The sequence below is a fragment of the Pagrus pagrus genome, assembly GCF_965226575.1.
Source record: "Pagrus pagrus genome assembly, chromosome: 8".
Classification (NCBI taxonomy): Eukaryota; Metazoa; Chordata; class Actinopteri; order Spariformes; family Sparidae; genus Pagrus; species Pagrus pagrus.
Window position 1 is genome coordinate 10,868,393 of NC_140192.1, and position 25,425 is coordinate 10,893,817.

At 40.3% G+C, this 25,425-nt stretch overlaps 1 protein-coding gene across 2 annotated transcripts; it reads left to right on the forward strand.

Annotated features, from left to right (window-relative positions):
- Positions 1 to 1,722: 1,722 nt before the first annotated feature.
- LOC311260693 (septin-2) lies at positions 1,723 to 22,597 on the forward strand. Of its 2 annotated transcripts, none has more exons than XM_084358849.1 (12): positions 1,723 to 1,869; positions 6,496 to 6,545; positions 7,005 to 7,104; positions 7,191 to 7,277; positions 7,723 to 7,846; positions 8,539 to 8,673; positions 9,260 to 9,377; positions 19,530 to 19,631; positions 19,802 to 19,947; positions 20,129 to 20,212; positions 20,315 to 20,372; positions 22,299 to 22,597. In XM_084358849.1, the coding sequence occupies exons 2-12, from the start codon at positions 6,519 to 6,521 to the stop codon at positions 22,362 to 22,364; spliced, it is 1,047 nt and encodes a 348-aa protein (XP_084214975.1). In that variant the 5' UTR covers positions 1,723 to 1,869; positions 6,496 to 6,518; the 3' UTR covers positions 22,365 to 22,597. The 2 variants fall into 2 exon arrangements, with proteins under 2 accessions (XP_084214975.1, XP_084214976.1); XM_084358850.1 differs by having other exon boundaries at positions 6,499 to 6,545.
- Positions 22,598 to 25,425: the final 2,828 nt, after the last annotated feature.

Consider the following 25,425-nt stretch of genomic DNA (forward strand, 5'->3'; position numbering starts at 1 on the left):
ACTTGTTATTGATTTTTCTGACGTGGACGCTAATGACACTTGTCTGTGTTATATTTAGCCTATTTCAAGCCCAGTGGGATGATATTTATGTGGCTTTTAATTGGCTTGGTTTTAAAATGCCAGAACAGAAGCAAGCAAATAAAGAAAAACATATCATATTCTCTTTAAAAGCATTAACTTTCATTTGAAACTATTCCGACAGCCTTACCTTAGAGTATGTACAAAGAGACACTTCTCCTGATTTTATCCTTTGTCTACAGAAGGAGGTAGAAGTGATTGGATTTACTATTAGAAATTAAGACCAGGAAAACTTTTGGATTATTGAAACTAGTCCTTTTTTATTGTTGAAATCAAGTTGCTCTTGCTTTTGATGTTTTGTTTTTTTGAGGATTCATGAGGTCGTTGGTTAATTTTTCTTTTTGTTTTTTAATTGTAAAATGTGACATAAATCGATATTTGCTTTATATTGCTTCTGTATTTATTAATCTTTTTATTGATTCCCCTATTTATTTAATCTGTTTTATCATTTTATTTATGAATCATTTCATTTAGCCTATGTATTTATTTATGTAATGTCTTGTAAAATACAAAGGAGAAAGAATACAGAACTAAATACTTAATAAACTTGGATATATTAATACATTAAATGGAAAATTAAATGGGAAAGAAAAAAAAGGGGGCATTAGTACAAAAGAAAGTTAATACAGAAGCAAATAAAAACAGAAATGTCCATTTATGTCACATTTTATATTTTAATTTATGCCTACATTTGCTTTAATTGTCATTTTTGGAGCATTTCTTTCTTTCTTTCTTTCTTTCTTTCTTTCTTTCCGATTTTGGCTGTTTCAGTCCTCCGTAAGTAGGCCTATGTCTTCAAGACATATAGGCCTACTCAATAGGCTATAATATATTTTGAACTGGAAGAAGTTTTTTAGCCAATTTAAAGTCGCACCATTGTATTATAGAAATAATTTATTAGGGTACTAGTCACGTATTCAAATTATTAATATTTCATAGATCTCATAGATACGTTTCATAGATCTCAAACGCTTTATTTTCTACTGGGTAGCTACTGTATGTAGATCCACAGTCTATAACAATATTTTGAAAGCTCATCAGTGGCTGTAATCTGTAATCTGTAAAGTAATGTCCGACTGTCAAATAAATGTTAAACCCACATTATTCTCTTGGTGAAGTAGGCCTACAACAAAGGGCATAAAATGAAATATGACAAAACGTGAAATATTTAAATATTCATAAATAGTTTACTTTCCACCGTTTGATAGATTTAAATTGAGTAATTTAGTCATAAATAGTGTATTCTGAAATGTAGGTTAAGAAAACATGATTTGAGCTTTAATCGCTATAATTAATTTGAAATTGCACGAAGCCAAATACAGACCGGAGTGCACTATTTATACAATATGTTATTAGACGGTCGTTTTCTACGAAGTTATGAGTCAACAGGCAGAAGTACGGAAACCAAAAAAAAAAATTACTCAGAAAAACAGACCAAAAAAAATTACTCAGAAAAACAGACCAAAAAAATAAATTACTCAGAAAAACAGACCAAAAAATAAATTACTCAAGTGAATGCAATACGCTTCCGTACAGAAGAGTTACTAAGTGAACCGTTAAAGAAACTGTAACACGCAGGCAGCCATGTTGGATTCAACAAGGAACGACGTTTTGTGGGTCAACGGTCCTGGATGTTGAGCCGTAATGGCGTCAGTGGCGCAGCAAGATAGCCGTTGACAAAGCGACGAGGGCGGACTCACAGGCAACGTTTCCGGGTTTCCCCTTCCTGGGCTGGGACAGCGAGAAGAGGCAAACAGCTCCTGTTGATTAATATTTCAAAGTTACGCTCAGGTAAGACTCTGCTCAGTGGTTTGTTGTTTTTTTATTCGTTTCATATAAGCTGTTTGAATGAGACGGAGCAGGGCGAGGGAGACACACCGGAGAGTCAGTCGAAGCCTAGCTGGCAACATGACACCAGCCGCGGTAACAACTGTTGCATGCTAAAGTTTGACATGTCACGTTAACAAAGTTTCATGGTTGAATTAAACTCATACTCGGGGTTTAAAGGGTTTTAAAGAGGATATCAGAGTTTAAGGAGCTGTGGTATTGATCCAAGCTGCGTACGTACAAATCCTAATGTCCTTCTCCCAGTTGATGTTTGGTAAACTCAGTCAGTGTCTGACAGACTGGGTGTGGTGGACATCCAAATGTTACAGACCCAGAGGCCTTCACACACATTTCAAACTCCCATGCCCAGTGGCTGAAGCATTGTTTTATATTTCTTATTAATCATTTGACACAACTGTACAAGTAACCACTTCCTCCTCCTCAGTTTGTATAAACAGTGATACCTATTCTCAGTGCTTTTGAACTCATTTATTGCCCCATTGTCCCAGTTCATTGTTAATAACTGCAGTAAAACTCTACACTTCAGTGGGCTTTCATGTTCTTTGATCAGTATCATATCAAATCCGCATCAGACCATTCAAAGTGTTGACTTTCACAAATTTCCTGTACATTCCTCTTGTGTACATTCCTCAACTCTGAAATCGCTTTCTAACATCCGATTCATTCTTGACCTTTGATTGTAAAGCACATTTTCGCAAAATAAATTTCATGTTTAGACAACTTCACAATAACAGTGGGAAACGATAACATTTTTCTTCATGTGTCTAAGATGTGGCTTCAGGCCACTATTGAAGAATTATCATTCATCTTTGTTTGTGTTTTTGGCTTAGTTAAAACATGCATATTTCATTTCCTTTCTTGCTGAGTGGTGAACGCTATGGGCACAATCAGTGCCAGACTGTTTAAGCTGTAATCTTGGGCTAGCAGCTGAACTTTACTTCAGAAACGACTTGTGTTTTTACCCAGCTGGACACAGATCAGTTTGCTATCAGGAGACAACATCTCCTAGTACTGAAAGACGTCTCAGGCCTCAGATCCAGCACCTTCACCGCTCTCTGACCTTTGCCCTTCCTGCGACCATGTCTCATAAACACTGGCCAGCACAGGAGCGCCAGGGAAGACATCTGTCTGACACTATAAACTACAAGAGGATGTTTCCTCCCGTTTTGGTCTGTGGTGTGAATGGAAAAACAAAACTTGATCTACATTGACAGACCCAAGTGGACCTGAACTATTGTATTAGAGGTTTGATGATGTAACACAGTAGGATGCCTTTGTTCACTAGATTGTATGTGAGAGAAGAAACGCACAGTATAAATAACTTTGATCTTTACAAATACCATCTATTGTGATAACAGAAAAAAATGTTTGACATACCTACTTACTTGATAATGTACAATCTTTTTGGGTAATTATGATCAAGTGTAGAGATTGGTGTTGTGATCCAACACTTATTATTCAATCTGTCATTAGGTTGTTCATTTGTTCACGAGCAATAATGTCACATTCATATGCCCATTTACCAAACATATTTATACAGCTTCCTTGGCCAGAAGCTTGGAGTTAAAAAAAAAAATCACTTTTAATGGTACTCCACAATGTTAGTTTCACTATTAATCATTAGTGCAGCTTTTTCCTTACAGCTAATCTTCATCTTACTGTACAGCAGCTGTGTGAGTAGCACAGTGTTATGATAACATTTGTTGCCGTATGACTCGCACTTGTTTTTAGTCATTTCCTATGCTGGTTCCCATTATCATAAACGGTCCATCCTGTGCTTTAAACTCTGTGTGTGTGTTATAAACAAACCTGCTGGTTTCCTCATGGTTGAAAGGCTTTTTCATTCCGCGTATTGTGGCGTTTCTTCCTCTCTCTGGGATCATATTATTATAAGTGTTACTAAAGCACACAGCTTAAAAAACTAGTATAATTTGTTTATTACTGTTGCCCGGCACTGCTACCTTTGGCCCCCAAGGGCTACTTAATTACAGTCAAGCCCCCCGGTCCACGTGTGTTTTTTGTCTGTCTATGTCTTTATTATGCTCAGTAGCTTTGGGGTCCCTGTTTTTGTGATCTGTCGCCAGTGAATTACCATTTTTGTTGTTGTGCCACAGAGTTCACAAAATCTCCATGGTGTGAAATTATTGTTTCAGTGTTTCCAATAAGTGCAGAAAGTCCTTGATCCACAGAGAGTGGGTGTGTAGACCCTTGACACTGCCTGTCAGGAAGGTGAATAGTTCTACTAGCACTACTGCCCCTTCATGGCATCAGTCCAGCCAATAAATCAACTGTAAATGCATCACATGCCAACAACTTTGGCTTTACTAAGGTGGCATTTGTCCCTTTTGGCCCAAAGTGTTTAATCTCCCCACACGTCTACCCTGTTGATAGCTGTGTGTATGTGTGTGTAAGCAGCTCAGCTGCCTGCCCGATTAAATGGCCATTATTAAGAGAGTATTATTGAAGTGTGCCTCCTGCCTGTCTGTCCTGTAGTGTTGTCTTTGTGATATTACAACCGTGATCTTGGAACGGTTTAATTAATCTGCTGCTGCACTAATGCTGGTTCCCACAGGGCCTGTCGAGGAAATAACACTCACTGTGTGTATGTGTGCTATGCCCAGGGATATGCCTGTGTGGGCCACTGCATTAACTTAGATATTAATTAGATAGAAGCCAATTTATTATTGTCTTTGTTGTGGCTCTAGGGCTGAAACTAATGATTAAGTCGTACTAATCATAGTAGTAGTGTTTGGGCTCAAGGAATTACAGATTATTTTAGATCAAATTGATAATTGTGAAAAATTAGCCTAAATTGGCATATTCAGGTGTCCTAACTGTCCCTAGTCAGAAGTTATTCCTCTTGCTATCATAGAAGAAAACCAGCAAATACCACATCAGAGAAACCAGAACAAGAACATTTTTGCCCTAGAAATGTTTTGTTCTGATTTTCCGTCATCTTGAGGGTGACTAGATAATGACCGAATTTTCAATATTGGGTGACTCATCCTTTAAGATTTGACTGTCCAGACAAAGTGTCATAGCCCATAACCCTCTCATTACCTGGGAGTTCTCCACCCTAAATTGTTGGTGTGTCCCCTTGCTGTCCTGACATGTGGTCTGTCCTGTATTTGGTCAGGGGTGAGGCACGTGTTCTCCCTCCTGCCCCAGCTGAGCTGCCCTGTATAGGAAAGGCTTCAGGAACCAGAGGGATAAACAGCCATTGTTCTCCATGCAGGCTCGGTGAAACCACCCTGTCAGTATGAGAGATCTTTGCCCACTTTCATGTAGATACAGAGGGCCCCCAACCACCATCTAATAGATTTAACAGTGTGAAATGGTTCCCCAAGTGTCCGTAAATGTGCGTTTATCACATGCCAGTGGAGAAAGGTCAATTCAGGTTCCCATGCCACCTCTTTTCAACATTGCATAACCAAAGTGCATCTCCTTTTGGCAGCACACGGCAACTTGCCTCTTTCTAATGCTTATCACACTCCACCTGTCAAGGGCCAGTGTGTTGGTGATAGAACGGAGCCTGTTCTTCCTGCTCAGTCATTATGTAGCTAATTTATCAAGCGGGCTTGTTGCTCTGTCGTCTGCTCAGGGTCATAGAGTGGGGCAGGAGCACGGGGTACGCAAGACTGTAGCAGTTTAATGGGAGTCTGGGAACAAATTTGTTGCCCAGAGCTTTTAATCTGTTCTCCTTCCGTGTGATAGTGTTAAAGAACAGTGTAATCTGATGTCGTCCACCCAAATGAACGTTTCAACAGGGACTCAACGTTCAGAGTTGTTGGAGTTACAATTCACAGTATAGTTAATCTGAGTTGATGTGATTGTGGTTAGGTTTTAGGTCAATATTGCAAATCATTACACAGATACTTATGGCAATGTTGGATTTTTTAGATATGATTTTAACATCAATATAATGAAGCACAGTGATTTGTCAGTACCTAATTTGCTGGATCACACTCTTTTTAAAAAATATATTTTTTTATCCTCAATCAAATTTACTGAAAATCAGATTTACTGAATCTTGAGAATTATATAAATATCATGATATAAAATAATGGAAATATAGTTTTACAAAGAGAGTTTCAATATCAAAGCATATCCCTATGGTAGCTATAAGAATTAAAATCTAATCCTTAGGTCAGACCTAGGCAAATCTTTTTACAGCAGAGCAACTTCAGTACAGCATGAAAACTTCACATTCACCGAATACCTTTGTCTAGCTAAAACTGTGAAAAATGTTACCAGGAGATTGTGCGAGCCACAGCAGCAATAACTTTTGAGAATCAAAAGAAAATGGGTTCAAACAGAACAGAGGAAGAACGGCTAATCTTACCTTTTATGTGTATACATACATTCATTACATATGATTGGTTAGATAACACATCACGTAAAGAAAAAAACATAAGCATAATTTTTACATGGCATGGCTTTCTTGAGAACAATCTAAATCTAGATCCCTGGAAGCTGGGTTTGCTGCTAGGTGGGAGTTACTTGGAACTGTTATGAGGTGATTTATCTGATTTAATTCACCACTATACTTCTCTTTTTTCCCCCAACCAGCAGACATCCAGTCAACAGTAGCGATGTCTCAATCTGGAGAGAAAGGGAAGGTGAGTAAGTTTCCGCACACTTCAAGTTTAAACTTGAACCTACAATATGACAGTGCTCTAATAAGGCGGTGGTGATTAAGACTAATGGTACTTGTAATCTCATGCACACACGCTTGCACAGGCATCCAGAGAGGATATCCTGTATAAATGCAAGTGTTTCATGGCCGGCTTTATTGGCCGTTGGAATTTCTCAATAATATGCATCATCATCAATCTCCGTCGCATACACCCACATGCACCTTTCCACATACACCTCATAAAATGACTGAGCTGGTTAGCAGATTTACAGTGGAAAAAAATGAGTAGAAAACAGCAGGAAATTATATAACACTAAAATTCCATGATTAGTACCCCCTGTAATTTGAGTCATTACATATTTTTATGACTAGTTCATTGCTTTCTTATTTATTGCACTTTCTGACCTTAATTTTGAACAATTTCTCTTTTTTTGCTCCACAGTTCCCAGATGCAACAGGTTATGTAGGATTCGCCAACCTGCCAAACCAAGTGCACAGAAAATCAGTGAAAAAAGGGTTTGAATTCACCCTGATGGTTGTAGGTGAGTCATCACTCTTTTCTTTTAACATAGACTATATGATTTCTGTAGAGAATACAGCTTCATTTTCTTTTGTCTTTGTTTTTCAGGGGAGTCTGGTTTGGGCAAATCTACACTTATAAACAGCCTGTTTCTCACTGATCTCTACCCTGAACGCTACATCCCTGGTGCCGCAGGTATACTCCCCAATACATGCGCACACACATGCATACACATACACACATGTGCACACTGTAATAATAGAGAAAGGTCTGCTGCAATGTCTCCAACAGAGCATTATTTCAAGAGGAATGTTGGGAATGCCTTGGTCTCAAAATATGACCCTGCCCCTCTTATGCCTTGATTTCACATTGGGACTTATGTTGGCTTGAGTACAATTATAAAGACTTTCCCTGGTCAGTTTGTGCAGATAAGAAAAAACATGTAACCCTTTTAGATGACAAAACCCATAATTTTATTTTTTAAGGCGTATCTACCTTGTTGAAGCCTGTGGTTGTAGCAGTTCAGTGGCTTGTGTAAGCACATAGGAATTTTGGATATTATTGTTATGAATTGTTCAGTTACTGAGGTCTCTCCTCTTTTCTGCTGCCCCGTAATTATTCTTGTACTTTCACTTCACAGAGAAAATTGAGAGGACGGTGCAGATCGAGGCATCAACTGTGGAGATTGAGGAGAGAGGAGTGAAGCTTCGCCTCACCGTGGTCGACACCCCTGGATACGGCGACGCCATCAACAGCCAGGACTGGTGTGTTTATGTGCTGTGAAGGAGATGGGAGTGATAACAATGTGGGACATGTTTCCTGCATGCTCCCTCATCCTTCCCTCCTGTCCTCAGCAACTCCCTTTCTCAAGTTTCATCCCAAACTCCCTATTTCTGACCTCTCCTCCTTTTACATTCCCTGTGTCTAGATTTCTCTTGTGTGTGTGTGTGTGTGTGTGTGTGTGTGTGTGTGTGTGTGTTTGCTTGCTTGCTTGCTTGCTTGTGTGGCATCCTCATGCTAGTGGTGTCAATGTAGCCTTCTTGTCCAAGATATATTTTCCTGTCTCTCTGCATAATTTGTCAGTTTTATCCTTTTAAAAAAATAGATAATTAATGTTAAATGTAAGCCAAATGTGATTAGACATCTGTAATTAATTATTTTCATAAACAGAAGATGTGAAAATATCTTGTATCCAGTTTTTTGCCCGTTCTAAAAGGTGAAAAGTAATGAGAAATCACTGCAGATGTAATTTCATTGTGATCACCTGTATTTTTGAAGTTTATCCTGTAGAGTTTCTCAGTTTACAGAGCAACATAAACCCTTCAACTAAAATGAATCCATCCATCCTGCCATGAAACCGGAGATACTGAATTTCATAACAGTGATATTCTGAGTTACAGTATAAAACCACATGACTGAGTTGGAAGCTTATGTCTGTTTCTCTCTCTGATGTCAGCTTCAAGACCATCATCCAGTACATTGACAATCAGTTTGAGCGATACCTTCACGATGAGAGTGGGCTGAACCGAAGACACATAGTGGACAACAGGGTGCACTGCTGCTTCTACTTCATATCTCCATTTGGACACGGGTAAACAAACTTTTACAATGAGCTAAAATTTGATGTACCCAGCTGTTTTTTTTTTTCAGATATTCTACTACATTCACATTTTCTGAAAAAAGGCTAAGAAGTATAAGTTTCCCTGTCTGAAACACACTGTAGAGAAAAGTCAGTTATTATTGGCCTGTTTTCGATACTTTTTTAACAGGAAACATTCACCACCCCTTATTTGAAGTGTTTCAAAATAAGTTACCTCTCGCTTGCTAGTGAAGCTGTTAGCTAGTGCTACACCATAAACATTTTGTAGCTAGCAGGAGTTTCTTTGGTCGTTGTTAGTTAGCGTACGCCTCCAAAGACCAGAAAAAAGAAAAGAAAAAATAAATAATAGAAAAATATGAATTGTCAAGCATAGGTATATTTTATCTGAACTGTAGTTCCTTACCTATATTTAAGATGATGTAGTTACCTAAACTGAGCAGTGTTGCATGACTTCTGCTTTGTCTCCTAGTCCTATCATGTCATTTTACAACACATAGTGTTGTTTTTTTTACCCTTTGTCTCCTCCTCCTCCACGGTGTTTTTAATTGTTCTTTTTTCATTTTCTTTTCTTTGCTAGTCTTAAGCCTCTGGATGTAGAGTTTATGAAGGCCATCCACAGCAAAGTCAACATTGTCCCAGTTATTGCCAAGGCTGACACACTGACACTGAAGGAGAGGGATCGCCTGAAGAGGAGGGTAGGTTTGACGTCTACACACACGCACACACTCATGTGCACGTGCATGCCCACACACATGCACACGCGTGCACACACACACGCACACATACATATAAGCACAATTAGGATCGATTGCTGTCCACAGTTTTCTATATGTAGTCAATGCAATCATCTGCATTGACTGCAGTCGTGCCCTAGATATGATTGTTGCCACATGGAAAAAAGCTGGAATATCTCAGCACTTGTTGTCAGGTTGCTGGGGGCTTTGTTTGTTTTTGTCCCATCTACAGTTGCATGGTTTAGCCATCAGAAATTGGCTCATAAAGTAATCAAAGGAAAATCATGTATGCATCCTTATTGGCCGCCTGGTGTGCCAGACATCCGTGTGTTCTTGTGAGAAATCACACACGTACTGTACTTCCCCAATGTAGTTCCGGTGATCTATGGCTTACATTTTATGTTTTTGATGATACTGCCACATTGTTCAGAAGTACAGGGAGGGACGATATAAACGAGGAAACAGTAGGAGGGACAAACGTAGGAAGAGAGTGTTGTATATAATGTAGAGGCAACACATCTCATCCAGTCTCAACTCGTCCCAGATACTTCCTGCTGGAAGCGTCCCAAAGTGTGTGCCTGCCTGCACGCTCCTCAGCTTCCTGGTGTCCAGAGGGGGAATACAAGGGGTTATATAACACACATACACCTCACTACAACGTGTTTGGCTGATAACCTCTCATGAAAGATGACTTAATAAGATGTTCCTGCTTCTGTCTCTTCTCTTCTCTCCTCTTCTCTTCTCTTCTCTTCTCTTCTTGTGAACTTGTGTTTGGCATTTTTTCTATTTAATCAAGAAAGTAATTGTCAGTCTAACTGATAATGGCAAATAATCATTAGCTAAAGTCCTCATTCAGAAAAAAATGTGTGCAGTGTATGGGCTGCTGTTGCAAATTACTTTTTCAGCTCAGCCCACTTCACTCTGTTTTTAATTGGAAGTCGGTCTGTCTCCCCACCTGCCCATGCTTGCCCAGACCTCCCACCTGCCTCTCATTCAGGTCTCGGAGCCGGTGGTCTGGCAGGGTGTCAGGCTGACCGGCGTCCAGCTCTGTTCTCTCTGCTTTGTTCAGCGCTCCCACAGTCTGGGTTGCTTGAAACTGCTGATGCAGCACCTTAGGAAGACTGGGTCACAATTTCTTGACACATACAATGATTCAACTACAACAAAATTTCAATTTTCTGTATTAAGACCAGACAAGAACTCACTAACTGCACTTATTTTGTAGTTTTGCTCTAGAACGCCAGTTGCTCCTTTGGCATTTAAGGTGAACTTCATCCACTCCTTGTCCTTAAGGGACCTACCAGTTGAATTGTGCTCTGTAGAGTTGTTTTGTGTTGTGGCCTTCCTCAAGCCTTCTGAACGTTCCTCTGGCACTTAAGATGAACAAAACCATGTTTCCTGCCACCACTGACCCCCGCCCCAAACCACAGAAAACCCCCAAGCTTGTTGGCATTCTGATTTCTTGATTACAGTTGATGTAAATCTTGTTGAGTTTTGCTCATGTTTTGCTTCTCATTCAGTTCACTGTTAAACACCATATAGGCCTACTGTAAAGGTGTTGCCAATATAAATGAACTGGGAAATTATCAAAAGTGTTGCAGCTGAAATACGATAACACTGTACCGCTCTGATCTGACCCCTTTGCTTCTGAACAGTCCACAAAACTAACTGCCCAGCTGAGTTTGTTCGCATGCTTCGCTTAGTGTTTCCTCAACATACACTTAAGCAATTAGCAAAATAGACAAACTCTCGCACGTAGAAACACACACACTCACAAACACTCCCCAAATCCATACTTCTGCTTATTCTAGCAATGAAGAAAATATGTTTATTTCTTAACTACATTTTTAAGCAAATCTTTTGGTGCTGGTAATCCACAAAAAAAGTTTAAATTTAGTTTGACTGAGTCACATGATAATGAGTTCCTGGACGACCATTTATCATCAGGAAAAGGGTTAATTGAGCTATCTGCCCAACATTTAGACATGGCATCCTGTGTCCCTCAGGAGGGCATCTTGTTTCCTGTTTGGTCACATTTTGGGCACACACACCTTTGAGCTTCATTCCAGTTGGCTTAAAAATAAGCATGCTGCATGTTACATTTATGTGCAAGTAATTAATTACTAATTACTACAAAATGATCACTTATTCACTTATTACATTTAAATTATTCTACAAAAAATATTCTACGTCTTCTACAAAAATTATGGCGTGGCATCTTGTCGTATTGTAAAAGTGTTCTCATATTTCCTGCCTTTAATGATTCATCACAGTAGGCTGGTTTCTTGTGTGCATGTAATCATTGTAAATAGTAAGCAGTACAGTAATAGCCATTCATCTTTGTAAGTGTCTCTCAGGAGAACAAACATCTGGCTCGAGTATTTGTTGCTTTGATCAGATTAGTTGAAGTGGCTCTTAGGTTTACGTGCCTGAGTCCTGCCATTCGATCCAGTACAGTGTAGCGGGGCACCAGGCCTTCCTTTGAGGTCAGAGCACCAGCAGCCAAGAACCTGCCAGAAGGCTTAGTACTGGAGGATGATTGATAACCCCCAGCCTTTCTCCCATAGTGTTTATTAGTTTGTTTTTTTGCATGGCACTTTCTCACCGTTCTGAGCCATTTGTCTCTCAGTAAATGGCACCCCCTCACCTCTCAAGGCTTGTCCATTCCTTTCTCCTATTGTTGGGGGGAAACAGCTTGTACAGAACAATATAAGTTTCCTGTAATGTGTCAAGACTGTTCCACTGACAAGACACAACCTGCTGCCCTGCACAGCTCAGGCTCACGTACAAGGTTAACAAACCTCCCATTGCTCAGCTTTCATCCCTTTAGTTCTGCTCTCCTCTCGCCCAGTCCTTCCTCTCCTGGCAGTGCCTCACTCAGCTGCCTCTTACTTTCTTCCTCTCCCTCTTTGTGTCCTTGTTTTTTTAATTTGCTCTAATGCCAATTTCCTTCACCGGGGCCGCTGTGGACTCTAGCTCATAAGTTGCCCTGAGGAGGGTATATTGAGGGACTGATCCTCTCAGTCTGGGACCTTGTAGTCATATCCTGTGCAGGGCTTTAGTCTCAAACTGCTTTACTGGTTGTTTTGTGAGGTACGGCACATAGCTGGTTTTGACCGGAATCCTAATGGAAGCAAAACAGCAAAAATGCTTACTTTTATCTTAACAGAAGAGTACTTTTATGTGTGTTTTCTCCACAATAATTTTAGTTCCAACTAATCAATTCTGAGGATTTGCTGCTATTCTTTTCTTATGTAACTCGCTTATGAAAAAAATGGTTAGTGCACACTGAAAATTACTTTACTCAAATCCTCTTAGGTGTTTGTTCAAGCTTTCTTCACAATGCAGGATGTTGAGTCCTGAAGCTCTGTGAATTCATGTGCTGGAGGGAAGAGCAAATGGCTAGTTCATTTTCATAATTTGATGAACTGATGACTGAAACCAGTGGAAAAGCATATTGAAACATCTCGAAATCCCACAGTTTGGATTTGAAAATGGTAAGCAGTAACGTAAAGTGTATGAAATGTGTTGTAAAGTAAAAATGAAAGTTGAGCAGAAGCCAGCCAGCCATTTGTTTTTTTTGTTTTGTGTGGAGACTAAAATTCTCGTAAACCAGAGGTCAGTGATGTCTAGAGAACCCAGATCCCCCTCTGTTCTCGCACAAGGCAGCAGACAGCAGACAATGGTTCAGCCCTGTTTCCTACCTCCTCTTCCCTCAGTTTTTATCCCCCACATCTCTTGTCACCTCCCTCATCTTCCTCATCTCCTTTCCTTTCTTCTCCCAGTCAGCCTCTTGTCCTTCCCCGTCCATCTCTGGTCACTATGTCCCATGCAGAACCCTCCCTCCGTCACGTTTGTCCCCCCGCAGCCATATTTCACCCCCGGCTGAGGCACCGTCGCACTTTTCCCCTCATTGTCTGACTGGCTGTCGTCTCCCCCAGCCACTCCACTATACTCCTGCTGTGTGAACCAGCTTTACGGCCCCACTGGGACACATTATCAGTACCGGACTGCTTGTACTGGCCAGAATTGTCACCAGGTTTTCTCAAATGTCAATAACAGACAGTGACATGAAGTTAGTTCAACCGCATTTGTAATATTCTGTCTTTGTGCGTGTCTAGGCTGGTATCTCATGAGCCAAGGTTGAGTAGTGATTACTTCATCCCTACCTCATTGCTCCTGTTTGTGTGTGAGTGTATGACCCCCTGGTCAGCTTGTGCCTTGTCCTTTTCCTGCCTGTGTTTCAAACACGCGGACATATTTATTTTTTTGCCCTCCAGCAGTCTTTGTGCCAGGGCATGCTCCATGTCTCTGCAGATTTAAAAACAATAAATATGCTTTTTTCCTCATGGAGCGAGCTGCTCTATTACACATAATCATCTGTTCTCGAGTGAAGAAAGTACAAGTCGACTACAGTGTGAAAACAGCAGGTTTTCTTGTCCCAGGGCCAACATGAAAAGATGGCTTCCGGACTTTGCCGTGCTGCTAATGAGTTGCTTTTTGCCACTGAGACCCTTTTGATTACCAGACCAAGTCGCAAAACCTGATGTGTAATTGAAATACAAAACTCACACTGTCTCCTTCATCTAAATCTCACTGAGATACAGGATTACATGAATAGCTCGATTGTTCCTCCCCATGCTCTTTGATCAGAGTGAGAGGTGGGTGGTCTTAACTATACTAATACTTAGCCCAGACAATAGGAGTTTGGGTGGGTGAGTTTGTTGAACACTGTACCACATATGATGCTCACACATTAGCATGGTTGTGGTGGCTTTTATCTGTACTTTCCATCAATGCCACTCATCAGAACAAATCCAGCTGTTCTGGTCCAGTCTTTTCCAGTCTGGACAGTCCACTCAGTCTCAGACTCTGACTGAACACATCAGGAATGTGTTTCTGTGCATGCATGCAAGTGTCTTTAATCCTGTGAACAGAAAGGTATTGTTTTCCCCGGTGCCGATACGTGTCAGTCGGTGCTGTACGGGTACTTTAAGAAGGAGACAATATTTGAATAGTTAGGGGGATTTGCTCTGTTGATGGTCTGAAGGTCATCCTCCATCTCTGGTGATCCACTGGCCTCCTGGAACTACAAAGCTCCACATACGTAAACCACAATCACTTTTCCTACTCCTGATGCCAGATTATACCAGTTCAAAAAGTGAGGCAACAGTTTGCTATGTGTATGAGAAAGTGTTTGCGTAGGAGGCTGGTATGAGGTCTAAATCCCTCAGACCCCCCTAGATCAGGTATTGTCGGGGCTCCCTCACCCCCTCAGACTCCCTGCAGGCAGTTGGCTAGTTGAAAAGGCGTTTCCTGGCAAGAGAGAAGCATTTCTTCCCATGTGGAAGAAGGTTAGGCTAGCAAATTAAGTTTGGAAACTAAAGAATAGTAGTAGGAATTGAGCAAAGAATCAGCCTTTTTCCTTTTCATCCTGCCAGACTGCTGTTGTTTGTCTTGTAATTTTGTTATTAAGGTATGTATTATGCTTTGTTGGAAATAGTCATTACAGTGACTCACAGCTCGGTACTTTATACTTGTGTAAATATTTATATTTGTTACCCACATCGTGTCTCTTGTGGGAGACTGATTAAATCATATCTTTTCTGAATAGGGGTCTTGTGCTGGCAGCAATCTCCCTCTTCAGCAACCTCCCTCTTCAATCTGTAGACATAACACAGTCTTCACTAAAAACTTCAAAGGCTTTCTTCAATTCTAGACTTAGATCAACAACAGGAGAGGCTAGTACCCATCACAGTAATAAATGTGTTGGCCCTTTATTTTATGTGGGAAGAGGCCATATTTTTGCTTGTCCATAACTCATATCATACTTAGTTGTTTTGGCTGGACAGTCCGAATTTATCAGACTGCTTCATTTTTCTCAGGTTTGCTTTGACCTCGGACAGACTTTTTTTTTCGTGTATGGATTTTTACATTCTAATGTTCATGCACAAATAATATCAAAACTAAAGTCCTGGAAGGAAATGTGAAGTACTCAGGGTTTTCCCCATAATCAATTGTTTAGCCAATGTGATAAGGCACTCAGACTTATCTGAGTAAGTTAAAAGAACTCATGATGACTTCTGGTGTCACCCGAAACACAGACAGCGGCCTTCTGGATGAGAGTGCTGTGCTTGGTTAACCCAACCGTCCATCCCCGACCTCCTCCCTATACGGACATTTAGCTTTTTCTTTGTATGACATAAGCTAGCGCACCTGCAAATTAAAATACTAACACAGTTGGAAAACCTTGTTAAACAGTAGCTGGAGGTGTGTGTGTCTGCAGTTTATTTCCCAAGCACCATTTAGGAAATGTTCAGCAATTAGTCAAAAATGTAAACAAGGAAATTGGCATAACACCATGTGCAGCTTAAGTGTGTCACTGGAACAACGCAGGATTCTGAAGATGATGAAAACAACATGCTTCTTGCTAGTGTGGGGTTATGTTCATACACTGTTGGACCTTCTGGAATCTCATATGGGATAGAAGAAAGGATTTAAGGCTCTCCATGACCAGGATTTTCCTTTAATAAACTCTGCAGCGTTTGAAGTCCCTCAAGGTGTTTTCTCAGTATGGAACAAGGCTAACAGCAATGAAAGCTGATCAGACGAAATACTTCTAATGGCAGTGATGCACCGTTTCATTCCCATGGCCGCTCTGCAGAAGCTGCTGGCAGGCAGCTGTGAGGTTACATAAATGTTACGTCAAAGTGCTTCTGCCCTGGTCCCCTCCGAGTTCCCGATCCCTGCTCTTCTCAATCAGGGTTGATTAGTGTCGAGATGCAGTTTGATTGTTTTGTTTTGTCGAGTTTTTTTCTCTCTCTGTGCATTGTTGATTTCCTAAGAATGCTGTGGTGCATGTTTCTACTTCCAAGTATTGTTCCCTCTTAGAGTTTTAGTTGAATAGATACAAACACTTTGCCATGCCAGAGGAGACTCGGCTCTGTCCTCAACAATCAAACTGTATAATTTTGAGTGTGTGCTTGTGCCCGTACATGCGGTTACCTGTTGAATGCCAGGACTGCAGTCAGTGTTCACCATAATCCCCTCTTTTGTTTCTTAAATCTTTTTTTTCTGCAAAATATTTGTTTTCTTCCGATGTTGTTTGTCCAGGATTCATTTACCATTCCTTGGCAGGTGTTTGAGTCATTCATATTTTTTTGTGGGTTTACCTGAGAATGAACAAATCATGAAAATATTTTTCGCTGGTGAGGTTGACGTGATGAAACGGTTAATCCCTGTAATGATGGGTTAGCACCCTGTTTCATTATGATTGGGGGTTTTGGTCGTACCTGCTGTGCAATTGCAGAAAAACTGCTTAGTCATGTCTCCCATGACTTCACTCTGTGTTATTATATCTATGTATAGATCTGCGGGTATGCTATATTTGGGCTACGCAGAACCAAAACAGAATATTTAATACCGCTATTCCTAGAACTGAATCAGTTTGACTTTGCACTGGAAATCCACGTCTGGTATGATTCACCTGCTGTTTGTATCATTTCCAACCGATTTTCTGACTGGTCAGCACCAGCCCTCCACCCTTGCACTTATCATAACTGGCTCAACATGACGGAATATTTCCACCAACAATGCTCCATATTCAACGATGTGAGCCAGAAACATGAGGCGATAAATCTTTGGCTTCCTTTTCTAATTTATACCGAGGCAGAGTCTTGTGTGGCATTGTTTGTCCGCTGCCCTGACAGCACTGAGTGGACCTACGTGGCCAACCATAACAGCACAGGCAGGGGTGGGGTGCGAGGGTCGTATTATAGCCTGACAGGATGGTCATAAAATCAAAATGGCTCCCGATGCCAACATCTCTGTGCCAACGAAAATACACAACTTGGAGGGGAGGAGCAGGAGGAGAGACTGGTGTAACGGTAGGGATTAAGGCCTACATTGTGTACAGTAAATCAGCAGGAGACAACGGGGATTTGGAGCAGGCAGTGATTTTGACATCTGGTGATCCCTGAGAGGTCTTGATTATAGGTGTCAGGCAGTACTAAGCACACGTTACGGAACAGAATAATTCAGGTAAACAGCCATTTTGCAGCTATCGGCTTAGCAAGGTCTGGAAACAGATGATGGCAGACAACAGGCTCATGTTCGTGCGATGACCAGATATTGTTTTGAGATATTTAATGGCAGTTTGCATTCATTAAATATGTAGCGCTGTCTTTGCTGGTCGCTGTTTCCTGGTTAATTTCAGTTACATTTTTCTTGTTTTTATTGCATTTTTATCTGACTGTGTGTCTATCTTATCTACTTGTATGTCTGGATATGTTGTTTGTTTGAATTTTTTCCTGCCATTGTGTCATGAGTGTTTATTTTCCCTCTGAGTTCAGAGTTTCCCAAAATTCTTTACGCTCTGGTCAACCAGAATGATGTTTATCCAGCCTCCATGTTTGACGGATCTGTAAATCATATGTGTGTGTGTGTGTGTGTGTGTGTGTGTGTGTGTGTGTGTGTGTGTGTGTGTGTGTGTGTGTGTGTGTGTGTGTGTGTGTGTGTGAATAAATGAAGGAAAAAGTGGCTCTGGTCTTATGTCACGCTCTCCTCTGAGTCCTGCGAAGCCTGTTTGTTTTTAGATCTGCCCCACAACAATACCCGACTCTCCCCGCACACACACTATCTTGCACACACTGCGTACAGAGCTCACTGAGAAAACAAGCGACAGCCATAACAACAGCTCAAACAGGAGCTGCTCTCTGTAGGAAAACCTGTGCTCACTTCCCAGGCTCCTGGCTGACTGACCACTGTCCTATTATACGCTACAGTACATGAAAGTCCCCAAAAAGTCAGGAAAACAACACTTGACATTTTTTGGCTCCATTACATAAGACTACATTGTGGATTCAAATATCGTGCTCCTGGAAAAACAAAAGAAAAATGCAGCTTTGATGTTTAGAATAATAAATACTGACATCTGTCCCCGAAGTAGCAGGGAAGAAAGCTCCTTTGTTTTAGCTTGTTGCTTCACCGGTCGGCCTGTGAAGAAAGGAGGCTAAGAACTTTGTTTCTGATTCTTCCAGAACTTAAACACACACACAGACTGTTATTAATTTTCACCTGTCTACCCTTTCTGTCTCACCCCTCTATTCCTCCACGGGGGGCTTTAATTAAATGTGTTGCTGCAACAACAGGTACTCACTCATACCCTCCTGTTAGTCTATAGAGCTCTCCTACTTTCTGTTTATGGGTCAGGGCGGCAGCTGTTATTTTGTCCATATGACTCACATTTTACAGTAAAAGCACACATTTTATATATATATTTAGATAAATTATGGAAGTCTGTACCAAGCTGGTGCATGCTCAGCTTCTGCAGTAATGGGCTGAAGAGTTTTATTCAAATACAGTACAAGTAAACTACAGTACAAACACAAGAACAGATGTGTAATAAGTAACATTAAAAAAAAAAACAGCAATACTATTTTCATCATGAGCATGTACTTTACAAATGGAGACATTTTTATTTAATGATGTTTTGAGGTGAAAAGAGTCCTTGGAGGTTGTGACAGTGAGGATGTCCAGCTGTTTTTAGGGCTGCAACTAACTATTATTTTCACTGACGATTAGTTTCTCAATTAATCGATTGTTTGGTCTATAAAACGTCAGAAAATAGTCAGAAATGTCCATTAGTGTTTTCCAAAGCACAAGATGATGTCCTCAAATGTCTTGTTTTATCCACAACCCAACGATATTCAGTTTATTGTCATAGATGAGTAAAGAAACCATAACATATTCTCTGTTAAGCTTGACTCAGAGAACTTTGTCATTTTTGTCTTAAAAAAAACCTCAAACTGATTAAGCGATTATCAAAATAGTTATACATGCAATTCATCTACTAGTTGACAAGTAATAGATAGATCGAATGATCATTACAGCTCTAATTACTTTCTAGATCCCTAACCCTAACCCTGGTCTCCAGATTGTTTGGGTACTGATTGATAATAGTAAGTCAAGCTGACCCTCTGTTAGTGTCTGCAGTGATACGTCTGCAGGGTTCAAGACTTGAGTTTTCCCTGTGCAACGGGACATGTCAGGAGGTTGTGATGAGGTCACGACCCTGCCAGCTCACTCTGTGTTTCCCTTGTTTCCAACTATCAGATCCTGGACGAGATCGCAGAGCACGGGATCAAAATCTATCAGCTACCTGACGCCGACTCTGACGAGGACGAGGAGTTCAAGGAGCAGACCAGAGTCCTGAAGGTGAGAGACTGACACACAGCTGTCCGATAATGACAGATAGCATTATCATCCTATTCAACCTTGCTTCCCCTCACTTCATCACTTTCTCTCTGATACCTTTATTTTCCATATATCCCTACTCTGACTCTGTTTCTCTCTGGGATCCACTGACCTTTATCGTCCTCTCCCAGGCGAGCATTCCCTTTGCTGTGATTGGCTCCAACCAGCTGATTGAGGTGAAGGGGAAGAAGATTCGTGGTCGTCTCTACCCCTGGGGAGTTGTTGAAGTGGAGAACCCCGAACACAATGACTTCCTCAAACTACGCACCATGCTTGTGTGAGTCTCCCTGGCAATAAAACTTCAAGTAATCTGATTTTCGGAAGGAAAGTCTTTAAAAACATGACAGAACTTCTTCCTTAGTGAGCTGGTTGTAAAAGTTCACTAGAGATGACGTTTTCTGTGAAGCTCTACTGCCTCCCAGTGTGTGAAGAAAGGTTTGCATGTGTGTTTGTTGCAGGACCCACATGCAAGACCTCCAGGAGGTAACTCAGGATCTGCATTATGAGAACTTCCGCTCAGAGAGACTGAAGAGAGCTGGCAGGTGAGACACTGATTCATTTTACTTAAAACAAAAAGCTCCTCTTTCTCAAGTTTTTTCAAGTTTTTTTTTTTTTTCAAATTAACGTGTTTTGTTTCTCTGCAGGGCTGTGGATGAAGATGTGGTGGATAAGGACCAGATCCTGCTACAGAAAGAGGCTGAGGTAAGAACACACAACACACACATGCACGCATACACAAACTCTGTCTCATTTTTGTGCTAAAATGTGTCTCTGTTGATCCAATTACAAGCTGGTAGCTGTAAATACAGGTGTGCAGGCTCAGAAAAAACAAATTTAAGGCCACACATGCCATATGTATGTTAATCGATTTGTTATAATTGATCATTATTCTCTGTGGAGGCATTCCATTCCAACTCTTCTGTAAGAAATCGAGGACAATAGCAAATATGACTTTTTTTTCTCTCAGTAAATCTCAGTAAACTTCTCTCCAGTATACAACCAAAATTGTCTCTCAGAGGCTTAAAACTTTGCCAACATAGCTAATGCATCATAATGAAACACACATCTGCACTGGTTTGGTAAAACTTACATAACTACACAGAAGCAAAGTAGATTTCTACCATGGGAATTATTCCCAGGGTAAAAGAATATTTTATGAAAAAAATTATAATTACCTTGCGTTATAAATTTGGACCTGTGTTTTAGTGAGTGACACACTGAATCTTGGGTGGTTATATTACCTGAACATTTAATTTTAAGGCTTATAGCATTCAGAAAAATAGTTAAAAATGTGAAACATGGCTGCATGTTTTGGCAGTAATGGTAGGAACTAAACAGATGGTAGTTATTTGGCCTAAACATGAAAAACTTCTGGTACGGTCCTTTTAAATCCATGTGTAATTAACTATATCTGTGTATTAGCTTCAACTAATATCAACCACTGTTTCAGTGTGCATGGACATGTGAGTATTGTATTAAGATCCACTTCACAAAATCCAAACCTATGGAGCCTGCACGTCAGTGGGCTATAACCTGTTTCCTGATTGCTCTTGATTGGCCTGGTTGTGTTGCTGCTCCGTACCGTAGTGAGTGGGTGGGGTGCAATCAGATCTGTTTGTAAACAATGTGCCCAGGCAGGATATACCATCACTTCCTGCCTGGATGTCCTGGCCCAGTTTTATGGTGGGAATGACCTCAATAATGTGAGGAGCCCGAAACACAAAGCTGGAAGGACATTGGGCCATTTGTTTATGTGTTGTCAAGGTGTTGGAAGGGAGGAAATATTACAGGAACAGTCCTTTCCATGCAACATTTTAGGATATTATAAAGAAAGAGAAAAAGATAAGATTAGTCCCACAATGTGGAAATTTGCATAGTTATTTATTAAGAAATTACAGGTGCATCTGACAAGATATATAGATATAGATATTCAGATATTCCTGATTTCCCAAACACATCAGAAACAGAAAAGGATGCACAGCGTTCATAAGCAAAGCATCTGAAGATGACTCATTTCAGCCACAAGATGGCGATAGACATCAGCGAACACTATGGGAGAGTTTATTGTTTATCAGTCCCCTTATAGTTTAATATGTAAGCTTTACATCCTCATCATCATTGTTGATAAGTTTATTTATTCATGGGCCTGTTGTTACCACATTTATGTCCCCATCATTCATTGATTCTTTGACATTGATTTTATGCTTCATTCATTTTTAAACACCATCTTCAATTGCTATAACACCACTGTGCTTAGATAAATATACATTATATTACTACGCACTAAAGCATAATTGATTTAACTGGATTATGACCATCTGTGAGCCTCTTAGTTTATCTACAATATTCTACTAGGTTACCTTGTAATTGTAAGGAATATCTCCAGGTATGACACCTTAAAACTAGTTCAGGTGGTTGGTCCATGAGATGCTTTTTCACTTTGATTTTAAGTGTTCAGTGCTTTGTTTTTTATGCACCCGGGATCACCTGCCAGTCAGCGGAAACATTTTAGACTTTAATTGTAATTTATCTTTTTGAATGTCTATAAACTGAGGAACAAATTGAAATGTATTGATGTGAATTACTTGAAAAAATCATTGTGATTTGATTTTTCTTGTCTCTTTGTAGCTGAGACGCATGCAGGAGATGATCGCTCAGATGCAGGCACAGATGAAGATGAAATCAGATGAGTAAAAGGGTCAAAGGAAGCACATGGATCTAGGTATCCAGGATCACATCGTCTTTACCTGCGCACCGCCATCACTCTTCCCTCTCCTCCTCCTTCTTCTTCTTCCCTCCAAACATCCATCCATCAGCTGTTCAGGAACTCACCACTGATGTTTGTTTTTTTGTTTTCAACATCTTGTCAAAACTCTTCTACAGTACGTACTAGTGGGACTATGCACGAACATGAAAGTGTTTAGATACTGGATGATTTATCATTTACATACCTGTTATTTAGTCTTTGATCTTAATAATGGTCCATAGAGCTGCCAGTGGCAGCGGTACTAAGATGCTCTGCCATCACACTAACATGTTTACAAGATTAGATGTATGAATTGTTTAAGTCGAGGCTTCAGATGGAACCGTTTCCCATTAGTTTGATATCAGGTTTTAACTATTTTGAACATATTTTAACTCGGTTTGCTTGTCATGTTTACTATTGGAATATTATTGATTCAGTGCCTTCATTGCTTCAGTCTGATAATGCAACAATTATAGGTATTACCTCAGTGAAAGGCAGGTGTCGTTATGAATGAGGTAAACTGTCCATGTTGAGAATGAGGAATACCCTCTTGTCTGGCTTTCCAGGCAAAATATTTGTCCTTAATCGTGTTAGAAACTTTATCTTGTAGCCAAAACTACAAACTTAATTTGAGGCATTGTTTGACGTTTAGGCTGGAAAAGCTGTATGCAAGTAGTCAAACTAATAGCACTAAGTTGTAAAGAGAAACAACCAGACCTTTTGATCATGTTGTAGTTGAAAGAAAGTGTCTTGTTGTTAATGTTTTTGTATTTATAATCAAGAACTGCACGATCTTAATGTCTGTGCCAAACTTTAGACTGAATACAAATCAAACTATTCAGTCCAGTAACTTAACATGTGTCCATATTTGCTTCACTGATGTCATTTAATGTGTAAAATGTTGTGTTGGTACACTACATGTGCAGTCTTTCACCATACTGTATTTGGGCTTTCTCATTTAAAATATCTTTAATATTTAACTGTTGTATGTGTGTGAACTCCCTCCAGCGTTTCCTTGAGCAGCAGACTAAAAATCCTGCTGCTCTCATACATGTGCCACGGTATTATTTTGTTTTTCTGCCTTTTGCTCTCATATGCCAATGTGTCCGTTGAACTGAGATAAACATAACTATTAATTCTTAACCATGTGTCAGTAAAGACTTGTTTTTAGGGTTCAACATGTTTTTTTTTTGTATCTCTTGGGAATAAAATTTGTTTAGAGAAAAAATACAATTGTTGATTCTTGGGTTACTTCTGAATAGTTATAATTTTAGCTAACAGTTAACAGTTAACTGAGTTATCAGGTGTCTCATAGTAAGAAAACAGTTCATCCTTGCTGATATATGCCTTGTTGTCCACCACATAGGATCTAGCTATAACATTAACTGCAGAATTAAAAACAAGCAAAAGCATTTATTTGTTTTCCATAAAAACTTCCATTTATTAAAGGTGCTATATGTAAGAACTGTGCAACCTGTCAAATTCATACTCCAAACAAATTTCCAAAAATCAATTTTCAATCACTTTGTTGTTTGTGTTTATTTGCCACAAACAGCCAGAATACTAAACCATACATTACCCTTAAAGTGGCAACAGACAGCTTTTCCCCTCTAGCGTTTCGACATGGATCGTTTCCTTTTTCCTCAGAGTCGCAACACAGGACAGAACGTGAGTTTATTCAGTCATTTAGTCTATAATAGAAATGGATTGCCAGTTAACCCCCCTTTTCCTCATTGGCAAACAAAATTGTATAGTGATGGCGACGTTTATATCGAATCAATGTAAACGCTGATGGTTTCATTATTCTATAAGAACAACATTGACTCCATAATGATACGTTGAAGCAGAAAACTTCTTTGTCTATTGTCAGTTTAAGCTAGTGAGCAACAGCACACATCAAGGGCGCTGATGTGAATGTTGAACTCAGTTGAACCACTCACTGAACGTAATACTCACCAGAGACTCCAGTTCTCTCATAGCATTAAGTACATTTTCCCTCCAGTCCGCAATCAGCGCAGTACATAAACAGTCAGCAATGGAGGTCACCACTGTAGATCGCTGCAGTCAGCGCATCTATCCACTTTTTAATCTCAAAAGTTTGGAAAGTAATCTCTGACCTCTTCTCCTGGCTCCAGATCAGAGCAGTATCCAATATGACTCTGGGTGTTTATTCCTCCACAGGATTAGCTCTGCACTTGACGCTCTCCTCCAGAGAGACTGACCAGCTCTGAGGAGCTCAGCGGTGGCTGCAAAGCACTGTGACACATGCACACATTTGTCACTGAGAGTTGAGTATTCTCAACTCATGCGAATAAATGCGAATATTTCTGCTTGTGCATCGACTTTGTTTGCAATCTAGACGTGTGAAACATGCATCACTTTCTGTGGGAACACGCCATGCAGATAAATCCTGAGGTCAGCACTACTTCTTCATCCTCTCATGTTGGACTGGAGACAGACTGGATGCTAAAGTGACTCACTGTTGCTTTTCGTGAGACAGGAGGTGTGGACAACACTGGGGTAACTGGTTACTGGCTAACTAATAAACTGTCTCTGCAACACAATTAATTTAACATAATGTCAAAACAAAAAAATTCAAACATCGAGCTCCTTTTCAAACAAACAGTTGACAATGAACCGGTTTCTCCAGTGAAACACACGGACACAGTGACTCGTTCATATGATGCATGAGCACATTTTCTGGAATAGGTATTTATAAATGTATTGTTCATGTTTATTTATACAAAATGTGTAATAATAATTGATTGAGATAGTTCAAGGAGCTTCAACTGGCTCTTTCCTAGAGACATATTCAGGATGTTTTTATTTCTGTTCAGTCTTGTTGGACTGAAGTCTTAGATGAAGATGTCAGTGATGATGTTGGTTTGGACCCTAACCCCCTCCTGGCATCCTGTGGGGGACCTCTGCTTGTAGATGACTCTGCAGTGTGACTGGCTGAGCTGTGAGGAGGAGGAGGGGCTTTCATCTGTCAGCTCAGCCCGCCCTCCT